The 18,238-nt window shown below is 34.4% G+C and overlaps 2 protein-coding genes across 5 annotated transcripts in view; one reads left to right on the top strand and one right to left on the bottom strand.

Annotated features, from left to right (window-relative positions):
* Positions 1–2,490: 2,490 nt before the first annotated feature.
* LOC128248335 (uncharacterized) lies at positions 2,491–7,829 on the top strand. Of its 4 annotated transcripts, none has more exons than XM_089354992.1 (2): positions 2,491–2,781; positions 5,367–7,829. In XM_089354992.1, exon 2 carries the CDS (start codon positions 5,883–5,885, stop codon positions 7,494–7,496), a length of 1,614 nt encoding a protein of 537 aa, XP_089211118.1. In that variant the 5' UTR covers positions 2,491–2,781; positions 5,367–5,882; the 3' UTR covers positions 7,497–7,829. The 4 variants fall into 4 exon arrangements, with proteins under 4 accessions (XP_089211118.1, XP_089211119.1, XP_089211117.1 ...); XM_089354993.1 differs by having other exon boundaries at positions 2,495–4,068; positions 4,280–7,829; XM_089354991.1 differs by lacking the exon at positions 2,491–2,781 and adding an exon at positions 2,925–3,060.
* A 3,020-nt stretch (positions 7,830–10,849) lies between these two features.
* Positions 10,850–18,238, bottom strand: part of LOC106878869 (uncharacterized) — a 31,022-nt gene continuing 23,633 nt past the window's right edge. Inside the window, exons 4-5 of the mRNA XM_014928210.3 lie at position 18,238; positions 10,850–16,199 (exon numbers count right to left, since the gene is read on the bottom strand). The exon at position 18,238 is cut by the window's right edge and continues 640 nt beyond it. Of these exons, the coding sequence (XP_014783696.1) occupies positions 16,132–16,199; position 18,238 (69 nt within the window). The 3' untranslated portion in view covers positions 10,850–16,131. The remainder of the gene's footprint in view (positions 16,200–18,237) is intronic.

The raw sequence follows: 18,238 nt of genomic DNA, 5'->3' as shown, positions 1-18,238 counted from the left end.
TATTATTTTTCTCTGACTTAAAATTAAATAAAATAAGCAAATCAGAAAAAGGAAGACTTAAATGTTATTGATTTTTTTCATAAATTGTTTTGAGAATTTACTGACAATATTTCTTTGACAAAAAGAAATCAATGCAAAGATATGAGTTAAGAAGGAAAATTCTAAATAGAGAACTTCCAGAGCAATCTAAACTGAAAGAAACATAAACTAACTTGTGGGTAAAATAAATTCTGCATCAAGTACTTTGTACTTTATTAGGATATTTTTGAAGTTTGTTTGATTGTTAGATTTAATAATTCTGAGATATGTGGCGCATTGCTGTACTTGAGAAGACCTACCCACCGCAACAGATTGAGATCCTAAAACCAAGGGGCTCTGTAATAAGCACTGCTGATGGTGCTACATTATAAGCATCCAGTACACGCTGTAGCTAGGAAAGGCATCCAGCTGCAGAAACCAAATCAAAACACTATGGAACCTGGTGTGGCTCCTGACCTTGCCAGTTTCTGTCAAGTTATCCAATCCATACCAGCATGGAAAACAGATGTTTAAACAATGATGATGAAATAGAGATGTCAGTATGAACAATATTTCATATCTGCAGGAAGTAAAATAGCTAAAATATCATTTAGCAACACATTAAGACATTTCTGTATTAACAGAGAAATTCTTTTAAGTGCGGGGAAAGAAAGAGATAACCAAAGAGAAAGAAGATGACATTCCATTGAACAACATAAGGAAGAGAAATGAAAGCATTAAATAGGAGTGAGGAAAAGTAAGAGAAAAAGAAGGTTGACAAATAAGTTAAAGAATGACTGAGACAGAAGTTAGAAAGAATATGCAGAGTAGTCACTTGGTGGAAGAAAAACCAAAGTAACTATGCACCCTTAAAGATATGGGTTTATTATCTGTAATATAGATCAACTGAAAGAATGTGCTGTTTACTTCACATAATTTCTGATTGATTCTTCAACCACTTTGTTCTTGATGTAAGGCAGTTATAGATAAATGTTGCAAGGATTTCCCCTCATAAGTATTGTTGCTTCTTGATAATTAGTAGAGATGGTTGTAATAAATGGTTTCCTTGGTTTCTAATACAGTTTCAATTAATCAGTGAATGGATAAGTGAATAGTTGTCTGCAAGAAGCTCTATAAAAAGAACTATTGCAAAAAAATGGTTCTGGGAGAGGATGTGAAAGATGTCAAAGAAGTTACAAGGAGGTGTAGGATGATTTAGAATGTATGAATCTATAACATTAAGTCTTGCACTTTTTAACTATTAGTTGCTTGGAAATTGTTGTAGTTTATGGCTTTGGCAAATGTTTGAAAAAAGTTGTTGCAGAATATTGTACCCCATCATTATCATGGCTACCATTCTAGCATGGTTAGAAGTTTGACATTCTGTTGGTGGTTACAAAATACCTTCTTATTTTCTTATATGCATTATAAACTGATGGAGCCATCAACACAACGGACTTTCTGTTAACAAACACATGCATGTTTCCTCTCCCTTATCGTTTCTAATTCGTTCCTACTTCGATTTAACGGACTCCCAGTATTAACAGATAATCCTTCCTTTACAAATCTGCGAAGTTGACGACTTTGTGTCTGTCAACTTCTCTAAAAGACACCGAATATGTCAATCATATGTGGGGTGCGACCAGACACTGAGATAAAAAAATTTTCCCCACAAATAGTTTCAATACAGTTTGACGCAGGAAAATATACTTCCAGAAGGAGGGAAAAGGACATAAGATCAGGCCTCCAAATAAAATATATGAGACAGACGAAAGATGGAAGGGATACTGGGAGCTGGCCACGGATTTGGGAAGTCTAGTAATTTTTCCACTTATAAAAACGACAAAAAGACCAGACTTAGTCATATGGAACACAGAACGGAGAATAGGAATCTTGCTAGAACTGACAGTACCATGGGAAGAGAACATCGACAATGCAGAGAAACGAAAGGAGAAGAGATACGAGAAACTAATCGAAGAGTGCAGAGAACAGGGATGGACTTTTGAGTATTACCATCTGGCAGTGGGGGCTAGAGGCTTCATTGAAAGGAAAATGACAACGCTATTCAAAAGAAGATTTGCGTTTTCAAGCTCAGAACTGAGAAAACTGATAAGGAGGTTACAGGAGGCGGTTGAAAAAGCCAGCTTCTATAATATGGCTGAAGCGGGAAGACAAAATATGGCTTGAAAGTCATAACATGCCGGCAGGAAAATAACATCATTAGGTGAGACAGGCTGACACTGAAGTGGCTTCGCTGATTGACAGGTGACGGTCTCAGTTAGAGCATGCTTGGGCTAAGATTACGCGCCCTCCATTGTCAGTTAAAGTTTAGACAGTGTCACGTGAACTTGTTGGGGCTGCCTACTGGACCCTAGCAGCGGGAAATTTAGACAGTGTCACGTGACAACTTGGTGGGGGCAGCCTGCTGGAGCCTAGCAGCAGCTATAAAAAGGGGAATTTGACAAGACAGTCAGTCGGAGGCTGACACTCGTTGATGCTGCATCGAAGAGGCCAGGGAATAGAAGAAAGAAGACATGCACCCAACACCAGAGCTGAAGACACCTCCGAAAGGATGGGCCCCGCCACGTCAAAACGGTAGAGGTGTAGGGGCCGAAACCGGACGTGGTTCCTCCTGATAATGTCTTGAGCTAACTGGATCCTAAGAAGGAGCTGTTGTGGTAGCAGACCATGAAACATGGTTGAAATTCCTGACAGAAGAATTTGGAAGAGTTGGATGAGAGTTCTCCGGTAATTTTCTTTCATGTAAATAAATGTTTATGTTAATTTTAAACAATTGTCAGCAAAATCTTTAAAATGACAATGTTCTAGAAAAGGTACATGTTTATATATTATATATAAAAATTATATTTATTGTAGCCTAATTTTGAATACGAAAGTATGGCAACAATATCTATTGCTATTGTTAGTATTTAATGGAAGAAAGAAGTAAGTGAAGTTCCGAAATTTCGATATTTTGAAGGAATATACTTTGTTAGAAGTGATAAGAATTATTATGTGTTTATGTGAAAATGAATGTTTCAGGTTAGTTTTCAGTGTATACATATTTCTGGAATCTATTCGCCCGTCTATGTGAAATGTCCGGCAACATCTAGTTCCTAAGAACTTTGTGAAAATGCGTATTTTGTCGCGAAATTTTGCTAAGTTACTTTTCTGTGAGTTTAGGATATAATTATGTTTAAAATAATTTAGAAACAGATTTTGGAGGTGCTTCGGATCGTTCTTTCTGCCGCCGCTCAGACATTGTTACCATCAGTTTCCGTTAGTTAGGCAATTTTTTTTTGCCCCTTTTGAAATATTACACATTTTACACTCTTGGAAACGTATTTTGCAGAATGATATTAAACAATAATCATTTTAAAGAGTTACGAGAAAATATGAGGTGGGGGAGAGATGGATTCGAAACTCTTAAAGTTATTTCAGTGCAATCGTAATCTACAATTATATATATATTGGCATATATTGGCATTCTTTCAATATAGATATTATAAGCAGCTTGTTTCCCAACCATGTGCTCTTGGATTTAGTCCCACTGCTCAGTTTCATGGGCAAATGTCTTCTACTATTGTCCCGGCCCTGTCAAAGCCTTGTGAACGGAAACCGAAAGATGCCCGTTGTGTGTGTGTGTGTGTATATATATATATATATAAAATCAATCAACAGTTATTCGATGTGCAGACGCATGATTAAAAGTATTTCAATCCTGACCCAGCCAACCCTGCTGTGTTGAGTATTAAGAAAACTGGGCATTGTTGACGAAAAGTTGTCGGCAATATCAGAATCGTCTTTCGGTGTAACATTAGCGTTCAGTCTACTGCAGTCGTGTACGACTGTGAAATAAAGTGATCTGCGTTAGGGGTTATAGTTAGACTGCACACAAAATTCTAAACGGCCACTCAGACTGCTTCCTAAACTGGCATGTGTCTTTGTTGTTGATGAACTTGTCCAGGAACATACTTTAACTGCTAATGAAAATATAGAATATAAACATTAGCAAGTTCTGTTGACGGGAGTAATTATTTTTCAATTTTAGTAAGGAATGATTGTGAGGTACTACTAAAGCAGCGCGGACCCGAACGCGCAGTCGCGCGTCTGCGCTAGCTAGTCGTGAGTGGTCGATCCTAACCCTAAACACGTATTCATTTGCACACGCGGGTTAGGGACAGGGTTAGGGTTAGGATCGACCACTCAAGACTAGCTAGCGCGGACGCGCGACTGCGCGTTCGGGTCCGCGCTGCTTTAGTAGTACCTGATTGTGAGTTCTTATATACACAAGTGCATGTGTCCAACACAGGCTAAAACTTAGTGATTGGTAAATGCCATCATTCTGGTTCCTACAAAGAAAATATATTTGCCAGTCTCTTATAAGCCTCAGAAGATTGCATTGATGGTTAAAGATGAAGAATGTTATTATTTTTACCCAAATTAGTGTAGTGAATTGACAGAATGTTTTGTGATATATCTTTTGGTTATTTACATTCTGAGTTCAAATTCCTCTGAGGTCAATTTTGCATATGATCCTTTCAGGATAGATATAGAAAAAATATCAGTTAAGAACTTGGGTAACGTAATTGACTAACCTACTATATTTTAAAATTTTGGTCTTATGCTTAAATGAGAAATCATTTTTACTCAAACTGCCGAATAAGTATTAATTATACTGAATTACTGTTTAATTAATTCCTACACCATCTTAGTTGGGCTAAATACGTTAAAGAAATAGCAGTCAAATTTCTCACACATTGAACTAGACGTTAAATAACAGAAGAAAAAGACAGAGTGGTCATAGGCATAATCCAAGGCACATTATAGTGCTAATCAAAAACATGGGCAGAAAAGCCATTACACATTGTAAATCTCACTGCTGAAAGTGGCCATCTGACATATTGGCAAACGGTCACTTCACAAAAGACACTACAAGCACAAACATGCTATATTCTTCCTCTTCCCTTCTACATCTAACATCCAAAGTATCTGTGTTTGATTTCCACTCAATTCATCTAACTTACTTCCATTTATCATTCATAATTTTTACAGTAAATCTCTTTACTGAACATTTTAATGCAAACTTTATTCTGAAATTTTTAACTCTTGTGAATTCAACTGTATCAAATTCTTGGAAGATTTACAAAGGCTATGAATCTATGTCCATTTGGCCTTTCCTCACCCATTCTTTCTTCTAAAGATACTTAGAGAAAGTTCTCATTAATTTTGGCATGTCTGTATCATTAATTTATGGTAATATTTATATTTTGACCAAGATATTTGTCTTTGGTATCCTTTGCATTTACATATAACTGTGTTTTATGTATATTATCTATGTGTTTCAGGGTGTCTGGTGACATAAAGATGAGAATTTCTCTCTCAAGATACATCAAGAAATTTGAGTTTAAAGACTGAAAAATGGCATCATCAAGAACACATGTCACTATATAAGTATAATGTTGATGATTAAATTACTGGGAAATGTTTCTTTAAATCAATATTAACTTCAGATATTTTCTGTAAAATTGGAAATGCTTACTGGATGAATTTTTGTGTTGAATATACTAGAAAATTTATCACAACTCATGTGAAATGTTTTTCATAGTTGGATATTGAGAAGTGGAGCAAGTTTAGGGATCTTTTATGAGATGCTTTCTCATTGCTAGATTGATTCCTGGGACTTGATTCTATCCAAATGAAGAGTTGTAATAGAATTTTTTTCCTGTTACATATTTTCAGATTTTATTAACACTGTTCAATGTAACAATATTTATTCAAAATAATAATGGAACTGTCTTTATTATAAATTACAAGGAAAAAGAGGAACATGTTTTTGCATTGTGTGACTAACCAAAGAAATTATGGATGAGAAGCTGTGTGAAAGTCAGGTTTGTGATGAAACACAATCTTGTGATGATGGTATATTGCAACAGACTCAGGGAAAGACAGGCAAAAAGTCCTATCCCTGTAATGTATGTGGGAAGGTATTTACAAGGAAAAAGAATTCAGTTCGACATAAACTAATTCATACGGAGAAGAAGCAACACCAATGTGATATCTGTGGTAAAGCATTCTTAGAAGGAGGACAATTATCTACCCATATTCGTACTCACACAGGTGAGAAACCATACTCCTGCAATATCTGTGGTAAGACATTCTCTCAGATTGGTAATTTATCATGCCACAAACGTACTCACACAGGTGAGAAACCATACTGCTGTGATATTTGTGGTAAAACATTCTCTCAGAGACATACTTTACTTTACCATAAAAGTGTTCATACAGGAGCGAAACCATTCCACTGTGAGTTTTGTAATAAAGCATTTCCTGAAAGTAGTGCCTTATCTAAACACAAACGTATTCACACAGGTGAAAAACCATTCCAATGTAAAACCTGCAGCAAAGCATTTTCTGCACGCAATGCCTTATCCCAGCATGAATATATTCATGCAGTTGAGAAGCCATTCCACTGTGATATCTGTGGAAAAACATTCTCTCAGAGTAATTCATTACGTTATCATAAAAGTGTTCATACAGGTGAAAAGCCATTTTATTGTGAGACCTGTGGTAAATCATTCTTTGAAAGAAGGCGATTATCTAACCATATTCGTACTCACACAGGTGAGAAGCCATACTCTTGTAATAGCTGTGGTAAAGCTTTCTCTCAGGTAACTTCTTTACATTACCATATAAGTACTCATACAGGTGAGAAACCAACCCACTGTGAAATCAATGGTGAAACTTACTCTCAGAAAACTTTGTTAAACAAAGATCAACATAGTGAAACAGGTAGGAAATCATATTCTTGTGATATCTGTGGTAAGACATTCTCTCAAATGGGCACTTTGTCTTGCCACAAACGTATTCACACCGGTGAGAAACCCTACGACTGTGATATCTGTGGTGAAAAATTCTCGCAACGTAGCAATTTATCTCGCCACAAACGTATTCATACAGGTGAGAAGCTACACTCTTGTGATATCTGTGGTAAACAGTTTTCTGAAAGGACATCTTTACTGTACCATGTAAGTAATCATACAGGAGAGAAGCCATTCCACTGTGATATATGTGATAAAGCTTTTTCTCAGAATAGTTTGTTAAACAAGCATAAACGTCGACATGCAGGTGAGAAATCATATTCTTGTGATATCTGTGGTAAGGCATTCTTTCAAAGAAGTGCTTTATGTTGCCACAGACGTATTCACACAGGAGAGAAACCATACCACTGTGATATCTGTGGTAAAACATTCTCTCAAACTGGTCATTTATCTTGCCATAAACGTATTCACACAGGTGAGAAACCATACCAGTGTGATATCTGCAGTAAAACATTCTCTTTAAGTAGCCATTTAAATAGGCATAAACATATTCATACAGATGAGAAACCATATTGCTGTGATATCTGTGGTGAGACATTCTCACAAAATGCTGATTTGTCTAGACATGCAAAAATTCACACCACTGAGGAACTGTAGTAATGATACTATGGTATCTGGTCAAAGGATTTCTCTGTAATTATATATCTGATCACCATGGTGAAATGTTGCTTGAATCAGTAAACATTTCTTTTGGAACAATCTGAAAGGGTTCGACTTAAAGCATCTTGTGTTATCTACAAAAATCTACATTTTTCTTTTTAAATAAGTTCTGATGCAGTTTATACATAGCTTACTCATTTAATCTTAAATATGAGTCATAACCTCAAACGTTGGATTTTTATATTGCTTGTTGAATAAATATGTCTTATTATATATATTTGTTTATAATTTTTCTTTGACCTAAAAATAAAATTAGCAAAATAAAAAAAATGAAGCTCTTGTTACTGATTTTTTAAAACTGTTTTAAGAATTTAGAAATGTCATCATTTAACATTTGTTTTCCATGCTAGTGTGGGCTGGATGGTTTGACAGGAGCTGACCAGCTGAAGGGCTATTCAGACTCCCTGTCTGTTTTGGCATGGCTTCTACAGCTGGATGCCCTTCCTAATGCAAACCACTTTACAGAGTGTACTGGATGCTATTATGCAGCACTGGTATGGGTACTTTTTACGTGGCACCAATACCTATGAGCCTGCAAAATTAGGGATGCAAGGGATAAGCCTGTATGCAAGGACAACCATGCTTCTACTTAGCTTGATGTGTCTTTTCAGCACAGCAATCCACCATGAGTCTCAGTTCCCTGTCATCCCCTCTGTGAGTCCCAACATCTATAGATTCTTTCTCACCTCTTCGTCTTTGACACAAAGAAAGAATTCTGTTCAAAATTATAAGGTAGGAAGGAAAACTCTAAATATTCGAAGAACTTCTGTGGGAATTAATTCAAATTGAAGACGTGTTCAAACCTGTCGGCATGATAAAATTCTTTACTGAATACTTCATATTTTAGGAGAATATTTTAAGAATATGTTTATTTGTTGAATTTCATAACTTAGATGTTATCAAGTAACTACAGGAAATAAAATCACTAAAATGTCATTTAGCAACACATTAAGATATGAGATTAACAGAGAAATTCTTTTAAGGAGCAAGAAAGAGAAAAACATATTCACACAGGTGAGAAGCTACACCCATGTGATATCTGTGGTACACAGTTTTCTGAGAGGACATCTTTACTGTACCATGTAAGTAATCATACAGGAGAGAAACCATTCCATTGTGATATATGTGATAAAACTTCTCAGAACAGTTTCTTAAACAAGCATAAACGTATACACACAGGTGAGAGATTGCACTCCTGTGATATCTGTGGTAAGGCGTTCTTTCAAAGAAGTGCTTTATCTTGTCACAAACGTATTCACACAGGAGGAAAGCCATGTCATTGTGATGTCTGTGGTAAGACATTCTCACAGACTAGTCATTTATCTTGCCATAAACATATTCACACAAGTGAGAAACCATACCACTGTGATATCTGCAATAAATCATTCTCTATAAGTAGTAATTTATCATGTAATTAACTAATTCACACAGGTGAGAAAAAATATCACTATGATATCTGTGGTGAGGCACTCTCACAAAATGCTGACTTGTCCAGACATGCACAGATTTTAGAGAGAAACTATAGTAATGGTACTGTAATATCTGGTCAAAAAATTGGTCTTTTTTATTGTATATCTGATCAGTGTTGAAATGTTGCTAGAATTATTGAATAAACTGTCAAGGATTCTTACATAACTTATACAACAATATGCTTTTGACAACTTTATAAGGTGACGAGTTGGCAGAATTGTTAGCATGCCAGGCAAAATGCTTAGTGGCATTTTGTCTTTCATCTTTTTGGGGGTGATAAAATAAGTACTAGTTGAACACTGGGGTTGATGTAATCAACTTACTCTCTCTCTCTTGAAATTACTGGCCCTGTGCCAAAATTTGAAATCAATATTTTTGACAATTTTTACAAAACATTGGTAATAATGAGGAGGATGCTACATGATCTTTCACATGCTAGAAGTAGCAACCAGTTTCTTTTAATTACACTCTACCATTTTTTAAAAATCTACTTCCCAAAGAAAACCTGAAGAACACATTAGATAAGAGAGTCCTGCATAAGATTGGTAATGCACCAATCTTAAAATGGTTATTTACTTCAGTGCTGGATTAAGCAAAATACACATGTACTTAGGTCATCAAGGGAATGGGGGCTCTATGGAAATGGTAAATGGTTTACAGCACAAAAGAAATCACCTTACACATGCTAAAATATACATTTTTGCCTTTCATATATTTGTAACATGAATTGTCACAAATTGCTTAGCTGAGTGTTCATTTTCTCAGTTGAGGTATATTAAAAATCCCATCAGAACAACTATGCAACAAGGCAGGTTGGGTGCTTTATCTCTATGAAATATAGAAGCAGATGTGTTACGTAAAATTAATTTTGAGGATCTGATCTAAAACTTTGCAATTGAAAAAACGTAGGAGAAAACTTCTCAAATATAAATAAAGTAGAGGTATACAAAAATAAACATTATTTTTCCATCTTACTGTTAGTTTTGTTTTATTTTGAAAAATAAAAATTTATTTTATGGTTTATTGTTTATATCTTGAATTACATACATATGGGGGCACCAAAATCCTTTAATCTGGCCTTGAGTGCCTTTGATCAGGCTTAGCTTAGTGAAGACTCTCCTTTGATTGAACATGATGAACACCTCACTTGACCTGAGCTCTGCCTGTATTTGGTCACTGATTGTGATTGGTTGCTTTCAACTCTGCAAAAAACTAAACATCTTTTCCATTTGTTATTACAGGAAGTCTCATGATATTACTATTCCTGTGTCAGATAATGTTCTTCCTCAGTTTTCTATTCTTCAGCTTTATAGTTTTAACTATTTTTCTAAAGAATTTACTTGGAACAATTATATTGAATCTATTGTTAAATCAACCTCTCCAAAAGTTGGCTCTGTATATTGGGTTTCTCATTAGCCTTGCTCTGAATCTATGCTTCCTCTTCTTCACCACAGCTATCACCATCGTCATTTTAATGTTTAGTTTTTCATGTTTGCATGGAATTTATTGGGACAGATTTTCTATGAGAAGATGCCCTATCTGTCATGAACCCTCATCTGTTTCTAAGCAATGTAATATTTCCCAATGGCTGGACATGTTTTCATGAGAGATCGGAAATGAAGGAATCTGCTTTTATGATGGTAATGCGTGTTTACCACTATCATGTGACATATCATTCTTAATGTATATACATTGTTGAAAGGAAAATTTACTGTGGTATTTCAGCTGGAGATAAGATCTCTTATGAACATGCTGTGTTTAAGAACACAATATATATTGGAGGGAGATGAAAATCATCCAAATAAAATGGACAAAACGAGAAGAGATCATTTTATTTATTACATGATATAAAAATTAGAAGAAAAAAATGAAATATACAATGAAATAAGATTTTCAAATGGTTTTTTTCTTTTGTTTGTTTAAATAACTGAAAGGAATTTAAATATTCTAAATTAAAATAACAGAACAATTTTTGTTTTATTTTAAACATTTTGGAAAATAAATCTTAAATTAATGAAGTTTAAAAAAAAAAGATTTGTTGGACTGATATATTTTGAAAAATCTTCAGCTATTTAGCATTGAATAGGAATGAACCAAATATTTTTAAAAAAGAAAATTATTGAAAAGCTCTAAAACTAAAAGAAAAAAATTCTTTCTTTTTTTTTTGAACATGAAGAAACAAATAAATTCACAACCATGCTGGAGTTCAATATAATATATTACAGGTACACCACTGATTTTCCATTATACTTAGTTTCAAACACATGCCATGTCTTGCTGGATTCACAGAAGTCATATGATGATAATTCAGTTTAAATTCCTAGAAGATAGTCACAATGCAAATACTAATTTTTTTGCTATTAAACCTTCACAACACACCTTTGTTTATTTAGAAACATTACAAAGGCGCATCACGCAATGGTTAGAGCATTGGCTCGCAATCATGAGGTAGTGAGTTTGATTTCCAAACTGGCCTGTGCATTGTGTTCTTGAGCAAGACACTTTATTTCATGTTGCTCCAGTTGACTCAGCTGTAGAAATGAGTTGTGACATCACTGGTGCCAAGCTGTATCTGCCCCTTTGCCTTTTCCTTGGATAACAGTGGCATGGAGAGGGGAGGTTGGTATGCATGGGCAACTGGTGGTCTTCCATATACAACCTTGCCCAGACTTGTGCCTCGGAGGGGGACTTTCTAGGTGCAATCTCATGGTCATTCATGACTGAAGGGGGTCTTTACCATTTTAAAGGCAGAAACACTCTTCTAACCTGCCAACTTTACATTAAGGAGTGGATTGTACAATTTCCTCTATGTCAGACCAAAATGGAAAAGGCATTGCCCTGAAGGTTGCGAGGGAGATGTGCTGGAACAGCCAATCTGACTTGCACTTATGGACAGCCATCTCTGCCTTGAAAGCAGGGAGCAGGGATATGGTCCAGGGGCTGAGAAAACCAGGATGAAATATTTAAAACAAAATCTAATGCTATGTGCTGATCTAATCACTGAACCCCACTGGACCTTCTCTTGAAACATAACTATGGAAGACATATCTTTAATAATTCCTTTTTGGAACTAAATCTCAAAGCTCATAAAGCTATAAATAACAACATGTATACACTGGGTTGAAAAACCCTTTTGGATATAAAAAGTTGAAGGCTGCCCCTACAAGAGATGTGGGTTCATGTTCCATAGACAGCTTTTGACTTTTTCCATCCGAAAAGGTTTTTCAAACTTATATTTGCATGCTTTTATTTACAGCTTTGTACTTCGAGATCCAGTTCCAAATAGGAATTGTTTCATCTTCTTTCAAAAGTTTATACATTCTTGTGATATCAACAACACACAATTCTCTCTGGTAAGAATATAGTTTCTGAAATGGATAGAGAAATTCAAAGGATTGCTTTGTCCAATGATAGAAAGCTTGTTGTGTCTGCTGAAGATGTGAGTTTGAATCCCATGGATAGCCTTCAACATTTTCTGTCCAAATGGGTTTTTCAAACCAATATTTACATGCCATTGTTTAAAGCTTTATGCAAGTGCTTTGAGGTCCAGTTCCATAAAAGAATTATTTCACAGTCTCTCAAAAGTTTATTAATTCTCATGACATCAACAGCATATATTTAACTTTGGATTTTCTTCTTTCAATCTGGACATTATATTGATTTCAAATGTTGGCACAAGGCCAGCAAGTTCAGGAGAGTCAATTACATTGAGACTAGTACTCAACAGATACTTATTTTATCAACTCTGAAAGGTTGCAAGGCAAAGTCAACCTCAGTAGAATTTGAACTCAGAAAGCAAAGACAGAGAAAATACTACTAAAAATATTGTCCATTGTGCTAATGATTCTGCCAGCTTGCCACCTTAATTATATTCACTGCAGTAAAGGTATCTATTAATTAACATGCTCATCACTTATGTTTTGTGATATCATTTTCTAGTGGGTTAGCACATGTTTTCAGTATTTTCACTTTCATAATTATTATTACTAGAAGAAAGGAGGGTGGTTCCACCACAGTATGTTACCAGCGAATAAACTAAAGTGTTTCATGAAACTTTGATGGAGAAAATGTTATTTATAATGGTTGTGGGATATGCAAGTGACTTCACAGAATTATTCATATCCAGATTAGAGGAAGTGTTGGATCATCAGTGGTATACCTGGATTATTATTTTATGCACAACCATATTCTCTATTTATTTTCTAATATATTATTATTGATTTTTTTTTTTTGATTTTTTTCTCTGCAACAAGGAGAATGTTAATTATATTGTATATGATATAAACTGACTGTTTTATACAATTATTTATTCTGATGAATTTTCAATACCCACAGCAGATACTATTTCATCAAAGCAATAAGGTCTGTTTTTTTATACTTAAAAATAAATAAATAAATAAAATGAGCTAATGAGGGAAATAACTCAACTGGACAAATGGCATGAATTTGGATAATTAAATTGAAAGCTGATAAACTGAATATTATATAAAAAAAAATTGAACTAAAATTGAAACTTGCCTCTTAATTGAATAAAGAAAAGTAATAGCCATTGGCAATTGTTAGCAACTCTCAAAGCAAAGGAAGATAATTTTTAAAAATTCAGAATTAATTTCTTTAAACTAAATAAAGAGCAGTTGAAATTAATTATTAAGTAAATTTTAATTTAAGAAAGAAATTTACATGCTTAAAGATAATATCATATGCACACACACACCACATAAAAGTTCACTTTAACAAATTTAGTGGTACGACTATTTAAAAGAATGACTTGTTCTGAATATTCTGATATCTGTGGGAAATTGAAAGCCTGTTTATTTCACAAAACTTAGTCCAACATTATTTCCATTTCAGTTCAACTATCTTTTTATCTAACTGTATATCTATTGATCTACATACCTACTTGTCTCTCTGTCATATCTACTTTTCCTTTCTTGTTGCATGCATCTGTCTACTCTGACAATACAGATAAGCATTTAAACCTAATAACAAAAAACAAACAAACTAAATAATGCCCCAGCATGGTCACAACCTTTAATTTAACTGTCATTCAATATAATCTAGTCATCCATCTTTCTATCTGTCAATGGCCACAAGATATAGAAATGTCTGAACATTAAGACCTGTAACAACAATTAAAGTTTTATTGTTATTGTCTGTCACAATATTCTATGATACAACATTTAAAACCATGTACCAAGACAGACATACACACTGTCTCTCTCTCTTTGATTCTCCTTACAACTATACATCCTTCTAAATACGTTCTGTTTCTCTGTCACTATACCTTTTCCTTCAACTCCCTATTTAACCACATAACATAATAGCAATCCCTTTCTCCTGGCTCTCACCACTAACACTCTTCTCTCTTTTTACCTCTCCCTTCAATTAACCACATGAGAACATCACACATTTGATCTTTGCATATTAATATACAGATGCTAAGTAGTAGGATTCAGGGGAAAAGAATTATAAGATTTCATCTTTTATTTAATTGAATATCAAAGTTCCTTATGCAGTCTAGTCAAAATTCCATAAAAAAATACTGTTAATGAAAGATTTACTATCCAAAGCTGTAAATATATACATATATATAAACTGTAAAGCTACATAAGTGACTCAAGGACTAAAAGTTTCATGCATTATACTTTTACTTGTTTCAACCAAATACTGTGGCCAGGATGGGGCAGCGGTGTTGGTGCAATTGTTAGTGTATTTAATTGCAGTTCCATGAATTTCTCTGCTTTTTGTTTTTGGCAACACAGTCCTTCTTTTGCATATCTTGCTGTGATATGGGTTCATATATCTCAGTGTTTTTTTTAATAAATCCACATCTACACCTCACAGATCTGAGGTTTTTTTTGGCTATTGTGATAAGTGTAGGCCTTTGTGATAAGTGTAGGCTTGAAACTGTAGGCCTTTGAGTCACTTATTTAGCTTTATAGCTAATACATAAGAAATGCATATACTCTACTCTTTATTTTGTGTATTGAGTTCTATTTCTCCTGTTTATACCATCAACCCAATATAAACACACACACACACACACACATATATATATAGTTTTAGGGAAAAGAACCAAGGTTCATGAACTCATCGATGAAAATCCACTGTCACATATAGAAAAATTAATAATTAATTGAGTTTTTACCTGTAATTTTGGATTTTATCCCTAATATTACACACACACACACACGTGTAAATGTTGAACAATGAGAATAAGTGTTCAATACTGCATTCATGGATAAAGATTCTTTATTTGTTTATTAAGGCTACCATTGGTTTCATATCAATAAAATACCTTCATATCTTAACAAATTTTCAAAGCAATCACATGGAGAAATTGGAGTTTGTTTCCATATGATTGACTTGAAAAATTGTTTAAGATATTAAGATATTTTCTTGACATGAAACTAATGGTAGCCTTAATGCACAAACAAAAAGTACACACACACACACACATAAACACATACGGGCATACTTCAACTTGTGTTGCTTTGAGTTATGTCTTTTTAAACTTTACACTCTATTTTTTTTAAAGAAATTAATGAAAAAAAAAAGACTTTAACTTCAGTTGATTTATCTAACTTTATGTAGTGAACATACTTAAAAGCATAAAAAATTAAAAAAAACATCTAAAAATCAATACTGAAGTGGAAAATCAAATAAAATACATGTAAAAATATATACAAACTATTCATCAAATTGGATATAAGCTGATAAGTATTGGAAATTTTTTTTCATGTTACGCCATTTTTTTTTAAACGAATTTCTAACATAAGTTGAGTTATGCCTGTATATATATATATATATATATATATATATATATATTAGTGTGTGTGTGTGTGTGTGTGTGTTTAATGTATATGTAGAACTTGAAAGATGGAAGGGAAACAACTCAACCATACTAGGTTAAATTTTAAATCAAGAAAGTTTCAGTCGTTTCTTTCTTTTATTTTTTTTTTCGTTTTGTATGGAAGAAGGTGAGGTTTTTTTTTTTTTAAAATCTAAACAAAAATCTATATGACTTTCTATCTTCATCTCGCACATATGTCGTTGAATTACATTCCATCTCAGCTACTCTCGTCCTTATCCTGCTAGCTGGTTAGATTACCTCCCCTTGGTGCTGCCTGTTGTCTTGTTTCACCGACGTTAACAAAGTTCGCCGACGTTCTGTAATATTGGAAACAAAATAGATGCAAAAATAGAATATTGAAGCTTTTTCAAGGCTGAATAAACAAAAATATAAAAATAAACGAAACAAACGTATCAAGGAATATGTAAAATTAATTTCTGGCAGGCTGAGTAGTTGCATTAAAACACCCCCATTGTTCATACAGTATGTTGTTGTTGTTGTTGTTGGCAGTTACGACGTCGAGGGTTCCAGTTGATCCGATCAACGGAACAGCCTGCTCGTGAAATTAACGTGCAAGTGGCTGAGCACTCCACAGACAAGTGTACCCTTAACGTAGTTCTCGGGGAGATTCAGCGTGACACAGTGTGACAAGGCTGGCCCTTTGAATTACAGGCACAACAGAAACAGGAAGTAAGAGTGAGAGAAAGTTGTGATGAAAGAGTATAGCAGGGTTCGCCACCATACCCTGCCAGAACCTCGTGGAACTTTGGGTGTTTTCGCTCAATAAACACTCACAACGCCCGGTCTGGGAATCGAAACCGCGAGTCCGCTGCCCTAACCACTGGGCCATTGGCTGGCTGAAGTTTCTTATTTAAAACAAAAATGCGTGCCTAAGTAATAGGCTTTTGGTTTATGATATTTTGATACATAGTGTAACCTTAAACATTTTACATTGTTTCGAAATAACTGACATCCAATGACCAGGATTAACGGATCTTTTTTAAAACGGGGGCCACATTTTTCATTAATGTTTTACGTAGTGTTTTTGGTACCGAAAGACTTTCAAACTTCGTATACTTATCTATTTTGTGTTATAGAACAGAAAAATATTTTTGTATTCGAATTTATTTCATGTAAAAAATTGTCTTATTTCGATAATTTCAACCAATCACTGACGTCCATTCAGCCGATATACATTAAGTGCCGACTACATAAACAAACGATTCTTCGTTTTATTTGCTTTTTTCATTTTAAATTTGCTTGAACCCTAACCCTAACCCTAACCCAAGAGTTAGGGTTAGGGTTAATTGTTTCAGAATCGTTTGTTTATGTAGTCGACGCTTAATGTATATCGGCTGAATGGACGTCAGTGATTGGTTGAAATTACAGAAATACGACAACTTTAACATGGAATAATTTATGGATTTCTCTTTTTTTTAAGAAGACTAAGAGAAAAAGATGTTTTATATGACACATTCTACCAGTGTTCCAAGTTTCAAAGTGTTTCGTTAATGAAAAATGTGGCCCCCGTTTTAAAAAAGATCCGGATTAACTAAAAGAATCCCGAGCTGATAATTACTGAATACTATTGATAATGTTTCTGCTGCTACTGCTTATGATGGTGGTGGCAGTGATGATGATGATGTGATGATAATGTGGTGGTGGTGGTGATGATGATGATGATGACAATGATGACGGTGATGACGGTGGTAGTGATGATGATAGGAATGATGATAATGAAGATGATTATCACATCTAAACATAACTGACTACATGTCTAATTTGCTAATTCAGGTTAATCATCATTAATGAATGCTAAGTGAAAATAATCACTTACATTTGACTCACACTCCATTTCATGGAATCAATGAAGGAGCTTAAACAAGTTGCAATAAATAGCAGCTGAATCTTCTTCCAATCAACACCCCCTCCCCAGTCACATTAAACAAAGGAATACATATTTACCAATGATGAACTTTTGTGTCAAATTCAACTTCATGAAAATTCATTTGTTTTATGGAGTGGATAACCCATTCATTGAATTAGCATGTGAACTGGCTGAGTATTCCACAGGTATCAAACTTTTTAACCCTTTAACATTCAGATTACTTTGTCAAATGTGAAGCTTATTTATTCAAATTGTTTTTTTATTAATCATGCATTCTCTTATAGCTGTGAAATTTTGATGATGTGATTGTTTACTTTTAGAATGGCATGGTAGGGTAAGTGTGAGAGGCCAGGTTTGGCTGGTTTGAACACAAAACGGGTTGAATATTTTGGTCAAATATAACCAGTTTAAATGCTAAAGGGTTAATTTAACCATTCTGCCATTCAAAGAAGGGAAAAGCAACTTACC

Source organism: Octopus bimaculoides, chromosome 7, assembly GCF_046866305.1.
Source record: "Octopus bimaculoides isolate indiv1 chromosome 7, ASM4686630v1, whole genome shotgun sequence".
NCBI classification, from domain to species: domain Eukaryota; kingdom Metazoa; phylum Mollusca; class Cephalopoda; order Octopoda; family Octopodidae; genus Octopus; species Octopus bimaculoides.
The sequence above is the reverse complement of the archived record's forward strand: the minus strand, read 5'-3'. Positions and strand labels throughout refer to the sequence as shown.

Bases quoted from the DNA above. Each gene is read 5' to 3' on its own strand.
- LOC128248335 (XM_089354992.1), top strand. From the start codon at position 5,883: ATGGATGAGAAGCTGTGTGAAAGTCAGGTTTGTGATGAAACACAATCT.